Source organism: Neodiprion virginianus, chromosome 1 (genome assembly GCF_021901495.1).
Source record: "Neodiprion virginianus isolate iyNeoVirg1 chromosome 1, iyNeoVirg1.1, whole genome shotgun sequence".
Classification (NCBI taxonomy): Eukaryota; Metazoa; Arthropoda; class Insecta; order Hymenoptera; family Diprionidae; genus Neodiprion; species Neodiprion virginianus.
This window is the reverse complement of record NC_060877.1, coordinates 23,466,333-23,482,860: the sequence shown is the minus strand read 5'-3', so window position 1 is coordinate 23,482,860 and position 16,528 is coordinate 23,466,333. Positions and strand designations below refer to the sequence as shown.

At 36.3% G+C, this 16,528-nt stretch overlaps 1 protein-coding gene across 1 annotated transcript; it reads left to right on the top strand.

Annotated features, from left to right (window-relative positions):
• Nucleotides 1–64: 64 nt before the first annotated feature.
• On the top strand, nucleotides 65–13,503 carry LOC124299066 (uncharacterized). Its single transcript, XM_046751960.1, has 12 exons — nucleotides 65–228; nucleotides 772–1,361; nucleotides 2,608–2,718; nucleotides 4,298–4,548; nucleotides 4,660–6,875; nucleotides 7,037–7,166; nucleotides 7,747–8,250; nucleotides 8,435–8,575; nucleotides 9,307–10,118; nucleotides 10,260–10,664; nucleotides 10,899–11,119; nucleotides 11,292–13,503. Exons 1-12 carry the CDS (start codon nucleotides 171–173, stop codon nucleotides 11,511–11,513), a joined length of 5,661 nt encoding a protein of 1,886 aa, XP_046607916.1. The 5' UTR covers nucleotides 65–170; the 3' UTR covers nucleotides 11,514–13,503.
• The last annotated feature ends 3,025 nt before the right edge of the window (nucleotides 13,504–16,528 follow it).

Below are 16,528 nucleotides of genomic sequence, written 5' to 3'. Positions count from 1 at the left end.
CAGCAGCGCCACCACAGCCTATATATCTTTTTCGTCGCTTTCAGGGTCCACATCCATAGTACAGCGTTCGGGCTCCTTAACTCCAGGCGAATTGGGATCACAGCGAGGAGGGAGAGCATGAGGGAGAGTTTCGTGTTGGACGATCTTTAGTCAGAGATGAATAGCCAACCATGGCGTACGTCAATGTCGCAGAATGGAAGACAGATCAGGTGTGTGAGTGGCTGAAAGGTACGTGGAAGGCTTGATTATTGCTTCGTAATATTTGTTATGCCACATTGTAAGTGCTTAGAATCGTACGTATTAATTCAGCGACGGTTTCTCGTATTATACGATGCGAAAACTCCATTTCCTGTATACGCCCCCCGGCCCTCGTAGTTTATTACGTCCATACATGTATGTTATACAAATACAAACTTCGTTTGTGGAGGCTAATTTCGTTCATTCAGTATGACTAATTGCGTAATCCATTGATAAATTCGATATGTGCGTGACTGAATGAACGTCTTTCGTTTGTTTTTGTTGTTCTAAAAATAATTCTCTCCTTTGTTACTTGAAACTTCAATGATGCATTCATTCCAGATCTGATAATTATTATGCATTCTTAGTCAGGGTGCATCGTTCAGGGTGATTGTATAAAATATCTTTCTGTAAAGTTCTCATACATTTTTACCCATAAATCAGATTCACTTTTGCCAAAGTCCTTTATATTTTTTTGACAATAATTTTTACCATTCATCATTTGCTAATACGTTCTTGCAATTCTCTCGACAGGCTTAGACAATTCGGTGTTACCGTACGTTCACAGTTTTATGAACCATGTTGTGAATGGTCAACAACTATTGAATCTCAGACCGGAAGACTTAGAACACCTTGGGGTACTAAAGCTTGGCCATCAAGAAATAATTCTCGAAGCTGTTGAGTATTTGAGAAACTTTCACTATGAACTTGACCATGAAAATTTGCAGCTTCTGGCATTACGACTGTCTTGTCAGGCCCACAGTCTGCATAATGAATTATCTCGACAAACCGATTCTAAACCCGTCACCACTCAAACTTTATCCGACGTAGCATCGGTTGTAACATCTCTCAAGCCTTTGGTCTGTTGGCTTGATCGATCTCCGTTTAGCGGCCAACTAGAATACAATGATAAAAAGGCTGAGTTGTTGAAGCTTTCCATAGAAATGGCGACCTGCGCTCAACGTGACAGATTCGCTGAAAGACCGATTGAAGAGATAAGAACTACTTGTGGACAACTAGCTAAATTGGCTGATTACATTATACAAGACATGGCCGATCCCATGATATTACAGCCAGCGAGTCTGGATTTAGCAACGTTAAAGAAAAGGCCAGGTGATGATTTGGTAAGTAATGAAAAGTAATCGTTTTTCTATTGCATTTTTTCTGATATCTTTCTTTTGACAATGAAATCAGCTTCATAATTAACTTATTCAATTTCTCATATACATCGTATGATACTATGCAATATATATTTAAAAGTTGTGCAATATTTATATAAAACAGTAATAATAAGATTTAATTTGATCGAGATAAAGTTATTGCTAATTGAGTAAAAGATTCTTATGAGACTTTTCAATATTATCAATAAACATCAATGAATGCTTAGCAGCCACATCCGTTTGAGATAAAGCATGAATGTCGGTAAGATTGTCATTTCCTCTGCAGATAATACTTCTTGTGTACAATCTGAATTTAATACGACCATGGAGTTCTGTATTCTACTTACTATTCAATTATTGAACCTATTTCAGCAGTATGAAATACTATTTAAATGCGATTACAAGGATTTATACAGAATTCTTTTGTCCGATTAAATTATCCCATATAAAATCAATCTTTTAATAGTGTACGTAGTGATAACTAATTTTTATGTCTACGCTAATACAGGGTGTCTCATTTTTTCAAATACGCTCCAATATATCGAAATTTAATCATTAAATTGAAAGATGTTTCGGTCAAAAGTGAAAAAAAAGTTTTTCAAACAACCTCCCTATGGTATACATCAAGTGACGCTAATTCCCACAGTTCTTAAATGCTTGGCAATGCTTAAAAACAAACATAAACAAGCGCCTAACCACTTTTCAACATTGAATAATTCTATTCATTGTAGAATTTGTTCTCATTTTTAAATTCTTGACAGTGATTGATGTATTACCACTTTTCTCACGAGAAAACTTCTAATAAAGTTTTACGCCTATTTGAAGACGATAACTAAAAAATTACTAGGAGTAAAACTTACTTTTTAATGAGAAATACGAAAGTAAAATAAAAAATACCAGGTTCCATTTGAAAAACGAAAGTTGGGCCTCAATGGGCCCAGCAAAGGCCCCAGATCCAAAAACTGGGATGCTCATCTGATGTCCCCCTTCATATACAACAATTTTTGTCCGACACATTGTTCAATTTAATGCTTAGTTTTCGATATATTTGAGCATATTTTCAGCAATATGACACCCTGTATATATATATCAAGATTAAAACGCAATACAGTTGTAAATTTTTTACTCACAATCAGATGAATAATTTCATAATTAATGTTCCATGATAAATATTATTAGTTGAAATAATTCAAAAATGTTTTATGTTCAGGGCTTCTACATATTGCCATCGTTCCATGGTGCTCATCAAATAGCTGAAATTAAATTCGGATCCGCAGCACATCAATGCGGTAAAATGGAAGAAGGTGATGAAATTGTCCAGGTAAATAACCGATGAGTTGAATTTATTGCATGATTAATTTAAATTTGAATACCGACATGGCATGATTTTCCAATAAACAATTTTCCTCATATGATTGAGGCTACCTAAAAAAAAAGAAGAATTTCTAAACAAAATCTCTATTCCTTTAACATTGATATACGTTGGAAAATAATAGTTAGACATCATTAGTGGGAGAAATTGTATGGGTATGTGAGGAGTAATATTAGGAAGAATGAGATACTGTTCAAGTAGGCCTAATTTTAAACAACTGGTTTTGCAAGCTTGCATTCACCATGAATATGATACATGTGAAACATAATTTTCAAATGACACAAGATATTGAGTTTTCCTATGGTCATTATTAATTGTGATGTCAGTTCTAACAAGGGGAACGAACGACGTTCGGATCACGGATTTTCTTCAAACTTTGTACACTTTTCTTACTCCATTAGAACAACATAATGTGCAAGTAGCAAGGCGTACAACTTCGACGTTTTCAAGAAAATCGCAGGAGAAATCTTACGTAATTCAATATGTACTGGTGCGTAACGACACTGACAACGAGGCGACGGCGGCCGAGCAATGAGCGTTCAATATCCGTAGCTGCTGGATCGCTGGATCGAGTCCCGCTCATGTATTTTTTTTTTTCTTTTTTTTTCTCCCATGATACTGGTCATATTCTATTTTATTCATATAAAGGTAGTTTAATGATAAAATACGTGTATTTGCATGAACCTTTATCGAATTTCCAATGTTATATAGTCAAATATCGATAAATAAAGGTGTAAATAATTTTATTCAATAAAACAATGAGATAGTTAAAATAACATCCTGCAAATTGTAAAGTCGAAGCACAACCTTACGTTGACATATTATAACTCATTGTTTTATTGAATAAAATTATTTACACCTTTATTTATCGATAAAACAATGAGATAGTTAAAATAACATCCTGCAAATTGTAAAGTCGAAAGCACAACCTTACCTTGACATATTATAACTCATTGTTTTATTGAATAAAATTATTTACACCTTTATTTATCGATGTTTGACTATATAACATTGGAAATTCGATAAAGGTTTATGCAAATACACGTATTTTTTCATTAAACTACCTTTAAATTGTAATATATATGAAAAAGAATATGAACAGTATTATGGGAGAAAAAAATACATGAGCGGGACTCGATCCAGCGATCCAGCGACTACGGATATTGAACGCTCATCGCTCGGCCGCCGCGGCCTCGTTGTCAGTGTCGCTATGCACCGGTAGATATGGAATTACGTAAGATTTCTCTTGCGATTTTCTTTAAAACGCCGAAGTTGTACGCCTTGTTACTTGCACATTATGTTGTTCTAATGGAATATGAAAAGTGTACAAAGTTTGAAGATAATCCATGATCCGAACGTCGTTCGTTCCCCTTGCAAGAGAAACTCAGCTTGAAGTAGGTCTCTTCTTGACCTAAATAAATGCTTGAAGACTATCTTATCTTTTCTTTGTAGTTGAATCCTTGTATTAATCCTGTGCACGAGATCTTTTTGACAATATGTATATATACATAAGCTTCTTATTCTCCAGGTAAATTATCAAACGGTTGTCGGATGGGAGAGAAAAAATGTGCTGGAACTCTTCCGTGAATGTCCTGCCGAGGTTTTATTAACTTTAAAACGAAGGCCGAGGCATACAAAAGTGTACGGCCAGATATACATAAAACCTTACAGGCTACCAAGCAATAAAAAAACAACATATACTACGCGATGGCAGCATAATCTACCATCACCACGGCCAGAGTTGCTAACGATACCAGATTTCACTATGCCGTTACCTCGGTAAATATAGTTTTGACCATTCAATGTTGTTATCCTACTTTATTATTACATGATACTGCTAGATTCTTGGGGAATGTTATCTGTTTAATTTGATGTCTTTCTTTGTAATAGGCAAGTACCAAAGATTCCCAGTCCAGAGCCTGCAAGTATTTTGGACACAGTCATCACCTTGGATACGATGCCATCTGATAGCAGTGATTCGGATAGCGAAGTCGAACCTCCGTCATCAGTTCGTTTGTATTCTTCTAAACCCAGAAATCTGGTACAAAGACGCGCTACAATAACAGGTGCCAGCCCAATGATTAAACATGGTGTAGATATTGAACAGTTTTGGCGAGAGTTGAAAGAAGAGCATAATACGACCTTTCAATTACGGGATAAGGCTGCATCTTGTGCTCATGGCTTGGATAATGTCCCTTCAAATTTGAGACCACAAACTTGTCTGGGCATAGAACAAAGTAAACGGAAAAGAAAATTAGATGGACAGACAGATGAAAAGAAAGTTCAATTTCAGGAGAAGTCTGAAGAGGTTGAGAATACCCATGTCGATAAAGATAAGTCGAACCAAAATTTAAAGCACACGCTCAGCACACAAAAGAGTATTTCCTTTGACAAGAATACAATTTACTCGGAAAATAGACTTATGGATGTGGAATTTGACATTAGCTGTAATGCAAATGATACTCAAGTGCCTTTAAATGAATCAAGTAATAATAAAAATAGCTCTAGTATTTTACAAGATGTTCAAACATGCGAACCAAGTGCTCATCATAGAGAACGAGGCAAGTTGGACAAGAGTTATAGTACACCGGCGTACGATTTGACTGAAAACGATTTTGTGGAACGGAAATTGGCCACCATTGAAAGTCATTCAAAATTGAGCTTGATTTCAAATGCATCTAGTTGCAGTTCAAATAAGACTGAATCTTTTCCAGGTGATGGAATTATTATTAATGACGTTAATAAGAAGTTAGATAATACGGATAAGAATTCACCGAATATAGATACACAGAACATTGGTAGCGTTGCACAAAAAATTAATGATTTTGAAAAAAACATTCGAAATATCGACATCGATGTAAAATCAAATCTTGCAAAAGTGCTTGAAAGAACAGATGTTAGTAGAGGCGTTGTACATATTAGAATTAACGACGTTGACCATAGAAGTAGTACTGAAGATTACCAAAGCAATATTGAAAGCATTCAGGCAATTACAGAACTTACGAGAGATACCGACAACTATAAGGAGATTTATTTATTAGATAATAAGAATCCTAAAAACAAAGAAGTAGAAGAATCACGCATTATCAGTGATGCACCACCTAATTATGACACTTCAAGTCATGAGAGTAGTGTTGAAAAGTCCGAGTCGACCAGTAGCTACAACGAAAATGTAGGTAGCAGTAGTGAAGGTGATACAACAATTCATAAGTTTGGCGAACTTATAGAAACTATTAATCATGCTTTGATCGCACATACTAAATTGGTGCAAGTGAAAGCCAGAAGTGCTGAGAATTTGCACAATTTTAATGAGACAAACTCTGTTATTGAAACAAGCAAAAATTTTGATGGAAATAATGAACAAGTTTTGGAGAAACATAGTTCGGTAACAAGCATTCAAAACAACAGTTTACAAACAAGACAACGGACAGATATACCCAAAGCGACATCAACAAAGCCTGAGGCTAAACAGAGATCAACTCCTCCTGAACCTCCTCCACGTAAATATCTAAAACCAGCACCCCTAAATTTAACAAATATATCTAATCCTTCGGAAGGTCAAGAGAAGCCTGTACCTCTGGAGAGGCCTAGTGTTAGGAGAGATCTGAAAAAATCGGAATCATTTCTTGATAATCCCGTAAATTTTGATACCTCAGATGAATGTCAGAAAAGTGAAGTCATAGAAACTTATAGTGACTTTGTCGCAAAGTCAACTGATTTTATTGATGAACCAAGTACACCACTTGGAGATCATAAACCAACTTTATTGACGGATCCTTATGGTTATTCTGAAATTTATGAGGGTCAATTTAAAGAGGAGAAGGCTTTTTTCGAGGGTTCCTCGATTAATTCCGCATCGCTGGAACAACACACATTGGACAATAATATTTCAAGGAACACGGATTCTCCCGATGGTGTTGGTTGTTCTAGGCAAATGCAAACTCCTGATTCGAAACCTCGAACTTTAGAAAAGGACAAGAGTTCAGAAAAAGGTGTTGTTAACAGAGCAATGATGGTTGCTCGCAGTATAGGCTTGCATGCCAGCTCAAGTAAAGCTTCAGGTTCAAGTCCTCGAAGCAGCCGTAAACGAAATTTGTTACTTGCCAGTGAGTACTAAATCTACAAACGTTTAACTTATTTAATGTATGAATATGATTTACTTTTGATCAGTACTCGTATAAAATTGTAGTGAGAAAATATATCGCATATAAATATGAAGTGTGACTATGTCGGCTTTAAATTAATCATTACTTTGTATTTGTTTCAGAAAGGAGAAACGTGTCTGTTAAAGATGTTGGATTAGGGGATCTGGAAGGATGGTTGACCCATCGCAGCAGAGGAGCTGGAGGCGCATGGGCTCGAGCCTGGTTCATTTTGAAGGGTTCATCCTTATACAGGTATGAAATGTTATTATCTATATCAATAGATCTAAGATGAACATAGACTCACTTTATGTTTTTCACTCCCAACTTTGCCAATTTGACATTAGAACTCTGGAAATCTTGGTTTCAGACCAAATTTCTAGTTAAAAGTAATGTTTGTAGTACATAAAACTCATGCTGCTTCATCGAATGAAAAAACTATAATTTATCAGGTTCAAATAGGTGAAGGTAGTTAAATATAACCTAAGCATGTGAAAGATAACTCATAGAACGAAAAACATGTGTAATATAATCATACTTTTCAATGACGAACCATTATTTTATGGCAAATAAAAGAATCGCAGTTTTAGTATGATGGTAGAAAAATGATTCATCTCTTCGATACCTGACGTCTAGACATATAATTATATCTACATATATTCAATACCTAACTTGAAACTATCTCACCGTCAGACTTACTGATATTTCAATTGGCAAATATAACTTCAGGGAGAGGGAGTAAAATAAATAACTTCCATTTTCATTTTAATACAGTACCTGAATATATTACACTACAATATATTACGTATGAAAAATTTCTGCACTTATATTCCAGGTTTAAAACGCAAGAGAGCGTAAAAGCTGATTGCCTGATTGCATTAACAGGATTTACAGCTTCACAGGCGACAGAAGTGAAATCTCGAAAATATGCTTTCAAAGTTTATCACACAGGGACTGTATTTTATTTTGCGGCAGATACAGAGGATATTTTGACTATTTGGTTAGATGCAATTAACAAGGCAACGTTAGGAGCGGAAAGCCATGGGCAAACGAGTGCGTTATTTAGTGAAACTGACGAAAGTGACAGCGAAAACAAAGCAAAGCTCAAAAATGGTTCACCACTGGACAAACCAAACTTGGAAAAGAAGTTCGGATCTTTAAAGAAACTTGGGAGGAAAGATTCCAGCTTTAAAGAACAAGAGATGGGGGGTGCAAGCCTTGATCGAATGTATTTGAGGTTTCTCAGATACTCAGGAGCTGGGTCAAATCAAATTGTTCCAGTACCCACTGCTCAATTCAGGAGTTATAGAAGAGTGCTACCTACATCCACTCCAAATAGGTATTGTAATATGCAAAACTTGATGTCGTTAAGACCGTTTTTCGTTTCTACATTTTAGAATCGGTTCAACAGTACTAACATAAAATATAAATCAGTGTTTACTAAACTAATATTACCGTTTTTTAATTCATCAATGAAAATTCAAATGAAATTTTGAAAATCAATGTGATGCTTTCAACTACAGAAAACAGGACCTAATTCCACATTCTCCGGATTTGCAAGTGACTGTAGCGGGAAGTACGTTTTATGGACTGAGCTCATCTCATAGTGCAACGGATGTGCCAAGTAGTCAAGACATGGGTGATTATCGACGAACATCAGACAGGTAATAGAATTGAATAAAATACTTCAACAAAAGACATTGAACAGCTTGATCACTAATTGCCTATAGTTTCTTTTACCTTGGAAAAAACACTATCAGGAGCATGTCTTGCGGTGCTATTCTATCAGTATTAACAAAAATTTTAATTTTATGTAGGATCTTATTAAAACTATAATTAAGACAATAAATAATGTTTATAAAGATGTTATGCCTGCTATAATAAATTATTCGATTGTCAATGAAACGTGTATTCATTTTTTATGTCAACATTTTGTGCACGTTTGACCCAGACTACAAGATATTGGATATATAAAAATGTACAATATGCATCTGCCTAACGTTTCCGTAATTCGTCATCTGATAACAGTAACAATGCTTGCATGTATCAAATTAGTTTCATAATTAACATTGAATCTTTAATTAGATAAGTTTTGGCATCAAACTTTGTTGACTGCATGACTTGATGCTTCAGTAACATAATATTATTATCTGGATACTAGAAAAGATTGCAAAACTGATATTAATTACAAGGGATTACATTCCTCAAATTCAAGCGAGCAATGTAAATTGACTTCTCAGCTTCATGGTACTGCTCAATTTTTGTATAGTATAAGCTGACTTATGCTAGCTTGGTAGGAGAACATAAGTAACTTAATAGTATCGTGTGTAGATTGAGATGATTATACCAGATAGTTGTTCAAAATTTATCTCTTCTTCCCAAATTCTACACATAGATCACATAGCAGTCGGAGTAGAAGGCCTGACGACCTACAGGGATTTGTTACATTGGAACAGTTCATGCTGTCACATCAGGAAGAAGACCGTCGTCAAGAATTAGGAAACCGATCTGTATCGCCTCACGTCACTCTACTGACCAGTGATCATGTACATATACAGCATAGAAACTTCAACGATATATCACCAAACAATGGCGTTATATACGGCCAAACAAGAAACTTCGATGAGGTTTTACCAACCAACGGAGTGATATATGGGCGTACAAGAAACTGGGATGAAACATCTTCCAACAGCAGCAGTACTTCCTACGGACTCACACGGAATACTGACGATAACCATGGTCAGAGTAAAACTAAGGATCAGTCCAATTGCCTTCAAGCAAACATCAATGAGGAATCTTCACACGAGCTAAGTCGAGTCAATGATTATCTGAACGAAACACCTTCTGCAAAGATTAAGCCTTGTCAGCCAGTATACAGGCACAGAAAGCAGCATGAAACCTATTCGCACAAGAGCAGACCACAGGAGGGTGTTGTGTATTATCCAAATTGTCAGAATGAGCCATCTTATCGGCAAAACGAACCAAATTTGCCATATGACAGTAGAGCGGAAAAATCTCAAACCTCAAACAGACAAATAGATGCCATTTATGGACAAAATGCGCACATACATGGTCCAAGAACTCCTCGGAGACAAGACCTCAAGCATGGAAAAAAGAGTATTGACAATCATGCAACCAGGGTCTCAGATACTAGTGAGATACTCGCCAACATTCATTCTGCACCCAAGAGACTTGTCAGAAATGAAGGTAATTTTAATCAATCAGCTACAAAGTTGTTAAATTATAATCGTCTTGGCATATCTTGTCCAAAATTCAGTGATTATTTTCAGAGCATCGTTACTCTTGTTCGCAGTCATTCATCATTTTTATACCAATTATTTTTCCCAGGATATTTGGGGTCAAGTGGGGATTTGGCATCACCTGTGTCATCAGAAACACTGCAGCGTGCACGGAAAATGGCATCGGTAACGCGTAAAGGAAGTTTTAATCTTATAGATCGTCGTCGAGATCATTCCACACCTGAAAAACATTGGATAGATTCATTGAGAAGAACAGATAAAAAGAGTACAAGTTCGGATAAAAGTAAATTGAAAAATGCTGCACAATACCAACCTCCGCCAATACCAAGCTCACCATTTGAACAAGACGGAATGAGGCCAGCATTTGAAATGCATTTGGACAAGAGTGAACATGTTCAAAAAACTAACAGATTTAAAAGTTTGTTCGGGAGCAAAACCCCACAAAAGCCTAGCACTTTGGATTTGCCGAAAGATCATCAGAAAACATTATTAGGTAAATCAATATATTTTGAATAAAAATAATCTAAATATACACATTATATTCATTGTACTTCTTTTTTTTCTACGAATTATTAAGGTTCTCTGTCTTCTTATTGTTAGTGCAAAACAGGACTATTGTCCATTTCTCATTATTCGGAGTTTCTGACTAATCTTTGTAAGTGCTTAATGTTTCTGGTGTATCAAATAAGTAAACAGCAACGTATTTATCGAAATTTGGTGTTTTCAGGTTCACCGAGACTGCACAGAGCTATTTTCAGAGAAAGACGGACTAACCAACAACATCAATCGAATCGCTCTGGAAGTCAAAGTCCTGGAGATAGTGGAATTAGTCAGTCTCTAAGTTCCTTTAGTGGAACCAGTCAATCCCAAACACTTAGTCAGAGCTTCAGTTCAACAAGTTCAGTTAGTGATTGGAGTCCAGATACACCAACGACAAACATCCCCAAGGTATTCATCCAACAGTTACATTCCTTAGAGAACATCACTGGACAAACACCTATCAGACTTTTTCATAATTATTTTAGATATTCATTGTATTTCTGTTTAACAGAAGTAATATTATTTTGGTAATGAAATTTATCAATGCATAACAGACCTAAAATTACTATTATTGTTACAGTCCACATCGATACCAGTTCACATTCAACAACGGTCATCAAATTCAAGCAGAAATTCTTTGGCGCCTCCAACATTGCCGTACATTCCACCTCCCACGTCACCGCCACCAGATTACCCTGGACTAGAATACCCTCCTGTTTTCGAACCAGGTACATATTCTTTGACCGACGCTTCTCTTCTACGTAATCGAAGTAAAAGCAGTCAAAGTAAAAGTGATTTGTGATTATTTTACGTATTTATCTATGTTCGTGGTTGACAATACCATTACGTTGAGCTCTAAATATTCAGATAGAAGAATATTCAATGACATATCATGTCTGGCAGTTCAATTTCTTGACAACAAGTGATGTTATAGTTATACCAAATTACGAATATCTTTCTATGAAAACAGAGAGCAAAAGAAAATTGCGCTTTTCACGGTACATACAAATTAAACCCTCGCTTAGATTTTTCCATTCGAAGTGATTTGGGCAGTCCTGTCCAGTGATTTTCAAATATAAGTGTTTATTGAGAGTACGTGTCGTAGATTTTTATACTGAAGACTCAAAAATCTCATTGTTATCTTATATGAACAGATATCTGCGTATATTATTATTTTTTTGTCTATCAATGTTACATCAGAAGTTGATCTACATTCAGTATTGAAATTAAAATACAGAATTGAGATTTACGTATATTTTGGGTGAACTTTTCAGTGGCGCAATACATTCGTTTTTAAAGTTGCAATTCCAATAGTCGCCTAGCCCAAGAATCGATATTGAATTTGTGTCTGATATACCTGATTACGTAAAATTAGAACTACTGTTTTGATTGAATGTAAAGAGAGAATTGTTGATATTTGATAGAAAAATAATTGAACGCCTGAATTTGATCGAGGGCTGAATTATATACATTATATTTCTGTACGAATTTATCCATGCTAATGAGAAGAGAGATAGAGTATTTATCATGAAATAAGTTCAACTCAGTGCTATCTAGAGTTAGATGTAATAGTATTAATTTACACGAACGAAAAAGAAATATTTCTGCATCAGAGGCACAGTATCGCAAGTAGCCGTCCATGCCGTGCCTGCAACATTATTAATAAGTTTTCGAAGTATCCGTATGTGGCCATACGGTCTTTGAAGATTTGTTGTTGAATAGCAATACATTTTTTGAAATATATTTACAACTGAAATGTTTCAGACTTTATGAATAATATCTAAAATTGTCATTCCTATACGCGGGTGATTTTAATCGTTGTTAGGGATAAGATTAAAATCGAACAGCTTCAATAATACTTCACTTCCATGGATTTAGATTATAAACTATGACTTTCAATATCTTTAAAATAAATAAATTATTTTAATGCCATTATCTATAATTATAGTATTATATTTATTTAAATTTTGAATCTGTTACCAGTACGCTTGCTCACATTAAAACTCTGGTACCGAAATAATACCACCTATATATTACATGATTAGAAATGTCGGATCAATTTATTGTTTATAAGTTCTTCCATGACTAATCATATGGATAAGATTTAGGTTTAGCAACAGTTACGTATATTCCGGTAAAAATTATTGCCTCATTTCAGCCTGTAAATAATTTTTCTTACCTTTTCAACAATATTGAATTCTTATTGGATGAAATGTGAATGAAAGAGAAAGAAAAAGCAATGTGATTCTGCGTTGAAAGTGCCTATATTAAATGTAAATGTAAATCCTAGAAGACACACATATCCTATTTAGCGATTACGATTTTTAAATTATATCGATAAATATAAGGAATTCATAGAAATGATTGTAGATATCCGTATAATTTTTGCTATTTATAGCGTTCAGTATTAACATAGATGCATGTAGCAGCTGCATAATTTAACTGTACACACTTTTAATCAACATGTGACTTCGAAAAGAGCAATCAGTAACAAGTGTAAAATAAAAAATTTTCTGCCAAAATAAACACTTGCAGGAATATTATATTTCATTACAATAAGACCGTAGAAGAAATGTCGTTTTAGTTGTTTGTTGAACATAACTTTTGATGCATATTTTCTGATAAGGATTCTGATTCTTATGCGTCTATGTTCTCAACATGTGTATCATACTCTGAATAATGTACATACATACGGAATATCAGAACCTACGCACTCGCTGAACAGAAAAAAAATGTTTATTTTACGAATACTGTACCATATTTCAAATAAATGAATGACAAGTTGAAAATTATTACACAGCAAAGTTCTAATTCTTAAAACTTGAAGTGTATTTGAACACACATTTGAAAGGTACGAGCAAAAATTTTTATCATCCAACTGTCGCAGAACGGCAGCGTTATTAGCTGACCCGTTCGCTGAAGAACATATCTTGAGTCAAAGGCTGACCATCGAAGAGCCTAGCCGCTTGAGTCTGGAATCGGCAGGAAAGATAAAGTGCGTAATTGCGTATACCTTGTCTGAAATGTAAAGACTAAAGTCATTATACATCATATATCATACATAGTATTAAAGTTCGACACCAAAGTTTGATTGTTCGGATAATCGGATATTCAGAAAGTGACGTCACCCAAATTTTTTTTTCTCTTGACGTCACCGACCTAAAATCGGCCAGCCGAATTCCTCAGTCTGGAAACAACCGCGCAGTAGAGCGGACGTATAAGAATCGCGCTCCGCAGATTTCGAGTACCGGGTTCTCTACCTCCTGAATCCTGCGCTCCGGGTCCGCTTCCTGGTCCAACTCGAGTTCCAGGACAAGCGCCGCGTAGTTTCTGCACTCCAGGTCCGCTACCTGGTGAAACTCGATTTCCAGGATAAGCGCTCCGTAGTTTCTGCGCTCCAGGTCCACTACCTAGTGAAACTCGACTTCAGGGACAAGCGCTCCGTAGTTTCTGCACTCCAGGTCCACTAGCTAGTGAAACTCGACTTCAGGGACAAGCGCTTCGTAGTTTCTGCACTCCAGGTCCACTATCTGGTGAAACTCGATTTCCAGGATAAGCGCTCCGTAGTTTCTGCGCTCCAGGTCCACTACCTAGTGAAACTCGACTTCAGGGACAAGCGCTCCGTAGTTTCTGCACTCCAGGTCCACTAGCTAGTGAAACTCGACTTCAGGGACAAGCGCTTCGTAGTTTCTGCACTCCAGGTCCACTATCTGGTGAAACTCTGGACGGAAGGAGGAGGACGAGGAAGACGAGGAGAACAAGGTGGGCAAGGAGGAAGAGGATTTGTGCACGGTGAGTATAACATTTTTATAACATTTCATGGCAATTGTAATTATATTTTATCTAAAATTTTTTAAACTTGTCATGTTTACAACAAATTATTTCAATTCATTTTTCGCGCAAGCCCAAATTCAGTAGCTATCAATACGCTAGTAAAATTTGAATAATATTTTATAATTTTCTCATGATCTTCTTGATAAAATGTGTCAATACAAAATTATATTAATCCTTACACAATATTTTCGATGTCTTCTAATTTTCACTGAAAATATTTATTAGTATTCGGGGTCTAACCCGAGGTGGTCAGCGGTGGTCATTGGAGGTGGTCAGAGGTGGTAAAGGGTGGTTGCGGGTGTTCGAGGTGGATGAGGAGGAAGAAGACGAGGACGACGAGGAGAACGAGGATTTCTGCACAGTGAGTATAACATTTTTATAATATTTAATGGCAATTGTAATTATATTCGAAAATTTTTCGAACTCGATACAATAAATTATTTCAATTCATTTTTCGCGCAAGCACATATTCAGTAGCTTCAAATGCGCTAATAAAATTGATTACATCTTAATTAATTAATTATATTAATCCTTACACAATATTTTTGATGTGTTCTTACACTGAAAATATTTATTACTATTGCAGGTATAACTCGAGGTGGTTATCGGTGGTTGTTGGAGGGGGTTGGCGGTGGTTGGAGATGGTCGGAGGTGGACGAGGACCAGGACGGGGAAGACGAGGAGAACAAGGTGGACGAGGATGTGTGCACTATGAGTATAACATACTAAAGTATTGAATCGACTAGGAGTAGGAATAGGAGTAGGATCAGGAGTAGAAGTAGGAAGAGGAGTAGGATCCGGAGTATAAGTAGGAATAGGAGTAGGATCAGGAGTGGAAGTAGGAATAGGAGTAGGATCAGGAGTAGGTTTAGGATTACTAGTAGGAATAAGAGTGGGATCAGGAGTAGGAGTAGGAATAGGAGTAGATTCAGGAGTAGGAGTAGGATCAGGAGTGGGAGTAGGAGTAGGAGTAGGAGTAGGAGTAGGAGTAGAAGTAAGAGTAGTAGAGGCAGGAGTTAGAGTGGAAGTAGGACTAGTAGAAGTTAGAGTAGGAGTAGGAGTAGGGGTAGGAGTGGGAGTAGGAGTAGTACCCTACCCTACCCTACTCTACCCTACCCTACCATACCATACCATACCATACCCTACCCTACCCTACCTTACCCCCTACTCTACCTTACCCTACCCTATCCTACACTCCCCTAGCCTTCCAGCCCCTACCCTCCTCCTATACTCCTATTTCTGCTACTACTCTTATCTTACTTCTACTTCAATCTCACTCCTACTCCTGATCTTACTCCTACTCCTACTCCTGATCCTACTCCTATTTCTACTTTCACTCTTGAACCTACTCCAGATCCTACTTCTATTCCTACTCCTACTCCTGATCCCACTCCCATTCCTACTCCTAATTCTGATTATTATTGTTATGGAATATGAAGACTGCGTGTCGAATTGAATCCCATATCGAAACGAACAATTATTTTATTGTCACATTATAGACGATTATAGTAGATAATCTAGTATGTTTCCTAGAAATTTGAAAAATTTATAGTATGCATCACGTATTAATCATAAATGAATCATATACATCAACGTCGTACATGGACCGCATATACATTTATACTTTTTGGTCTCTGCATCATTATTACATGTGATCTGTTTGTATTCATGATCTATGTATACATTCTTCTCTCGGGTACCTATACTTTAATAAATTCAATGTTTTACTACGAATTTTGAAAGATATTTATTCTCATTATTGATTTCTTGTATCGCCGACAAGCCGGTGAGTACACACAGGCCAAGTACTGGTTTGGGCTTACAATTGAGAAGACTGTGTTTCTCAGAAGTTTAATGCAGACAGCATCGTGTCGAAATCAGATATTCTCTGATGTTCTGCAATAAGTACGCAACTCTACCGTCGGAACATCTCACGGCGCAATTTTCGGTTGTCACATCGAAGCACATTAGGGCAGCTGTCTT

Coding starts and splice junctions, on each gene's coding strand:
- LOC124299066 (XM_046751960.1), top strand. CDS start 171: ATGGCGTACGTCAATGTCGCAGAATGGAAGACAGATCAGGTGTGTGAG. Junction 8,576..9,306: donor TATCGACGAACATCAGACAG/GTAATAGAATTG, acceptor TTCTACACATAG/ATCACATAGCAGTCGGAGTA. Junction 10,665..10,898: donor TCATCAGAAAACATTATTAG/GTAAATCAATAT, acceptor TGGTGTTTTCAG/GTTCACCGAGACTGCACAGA.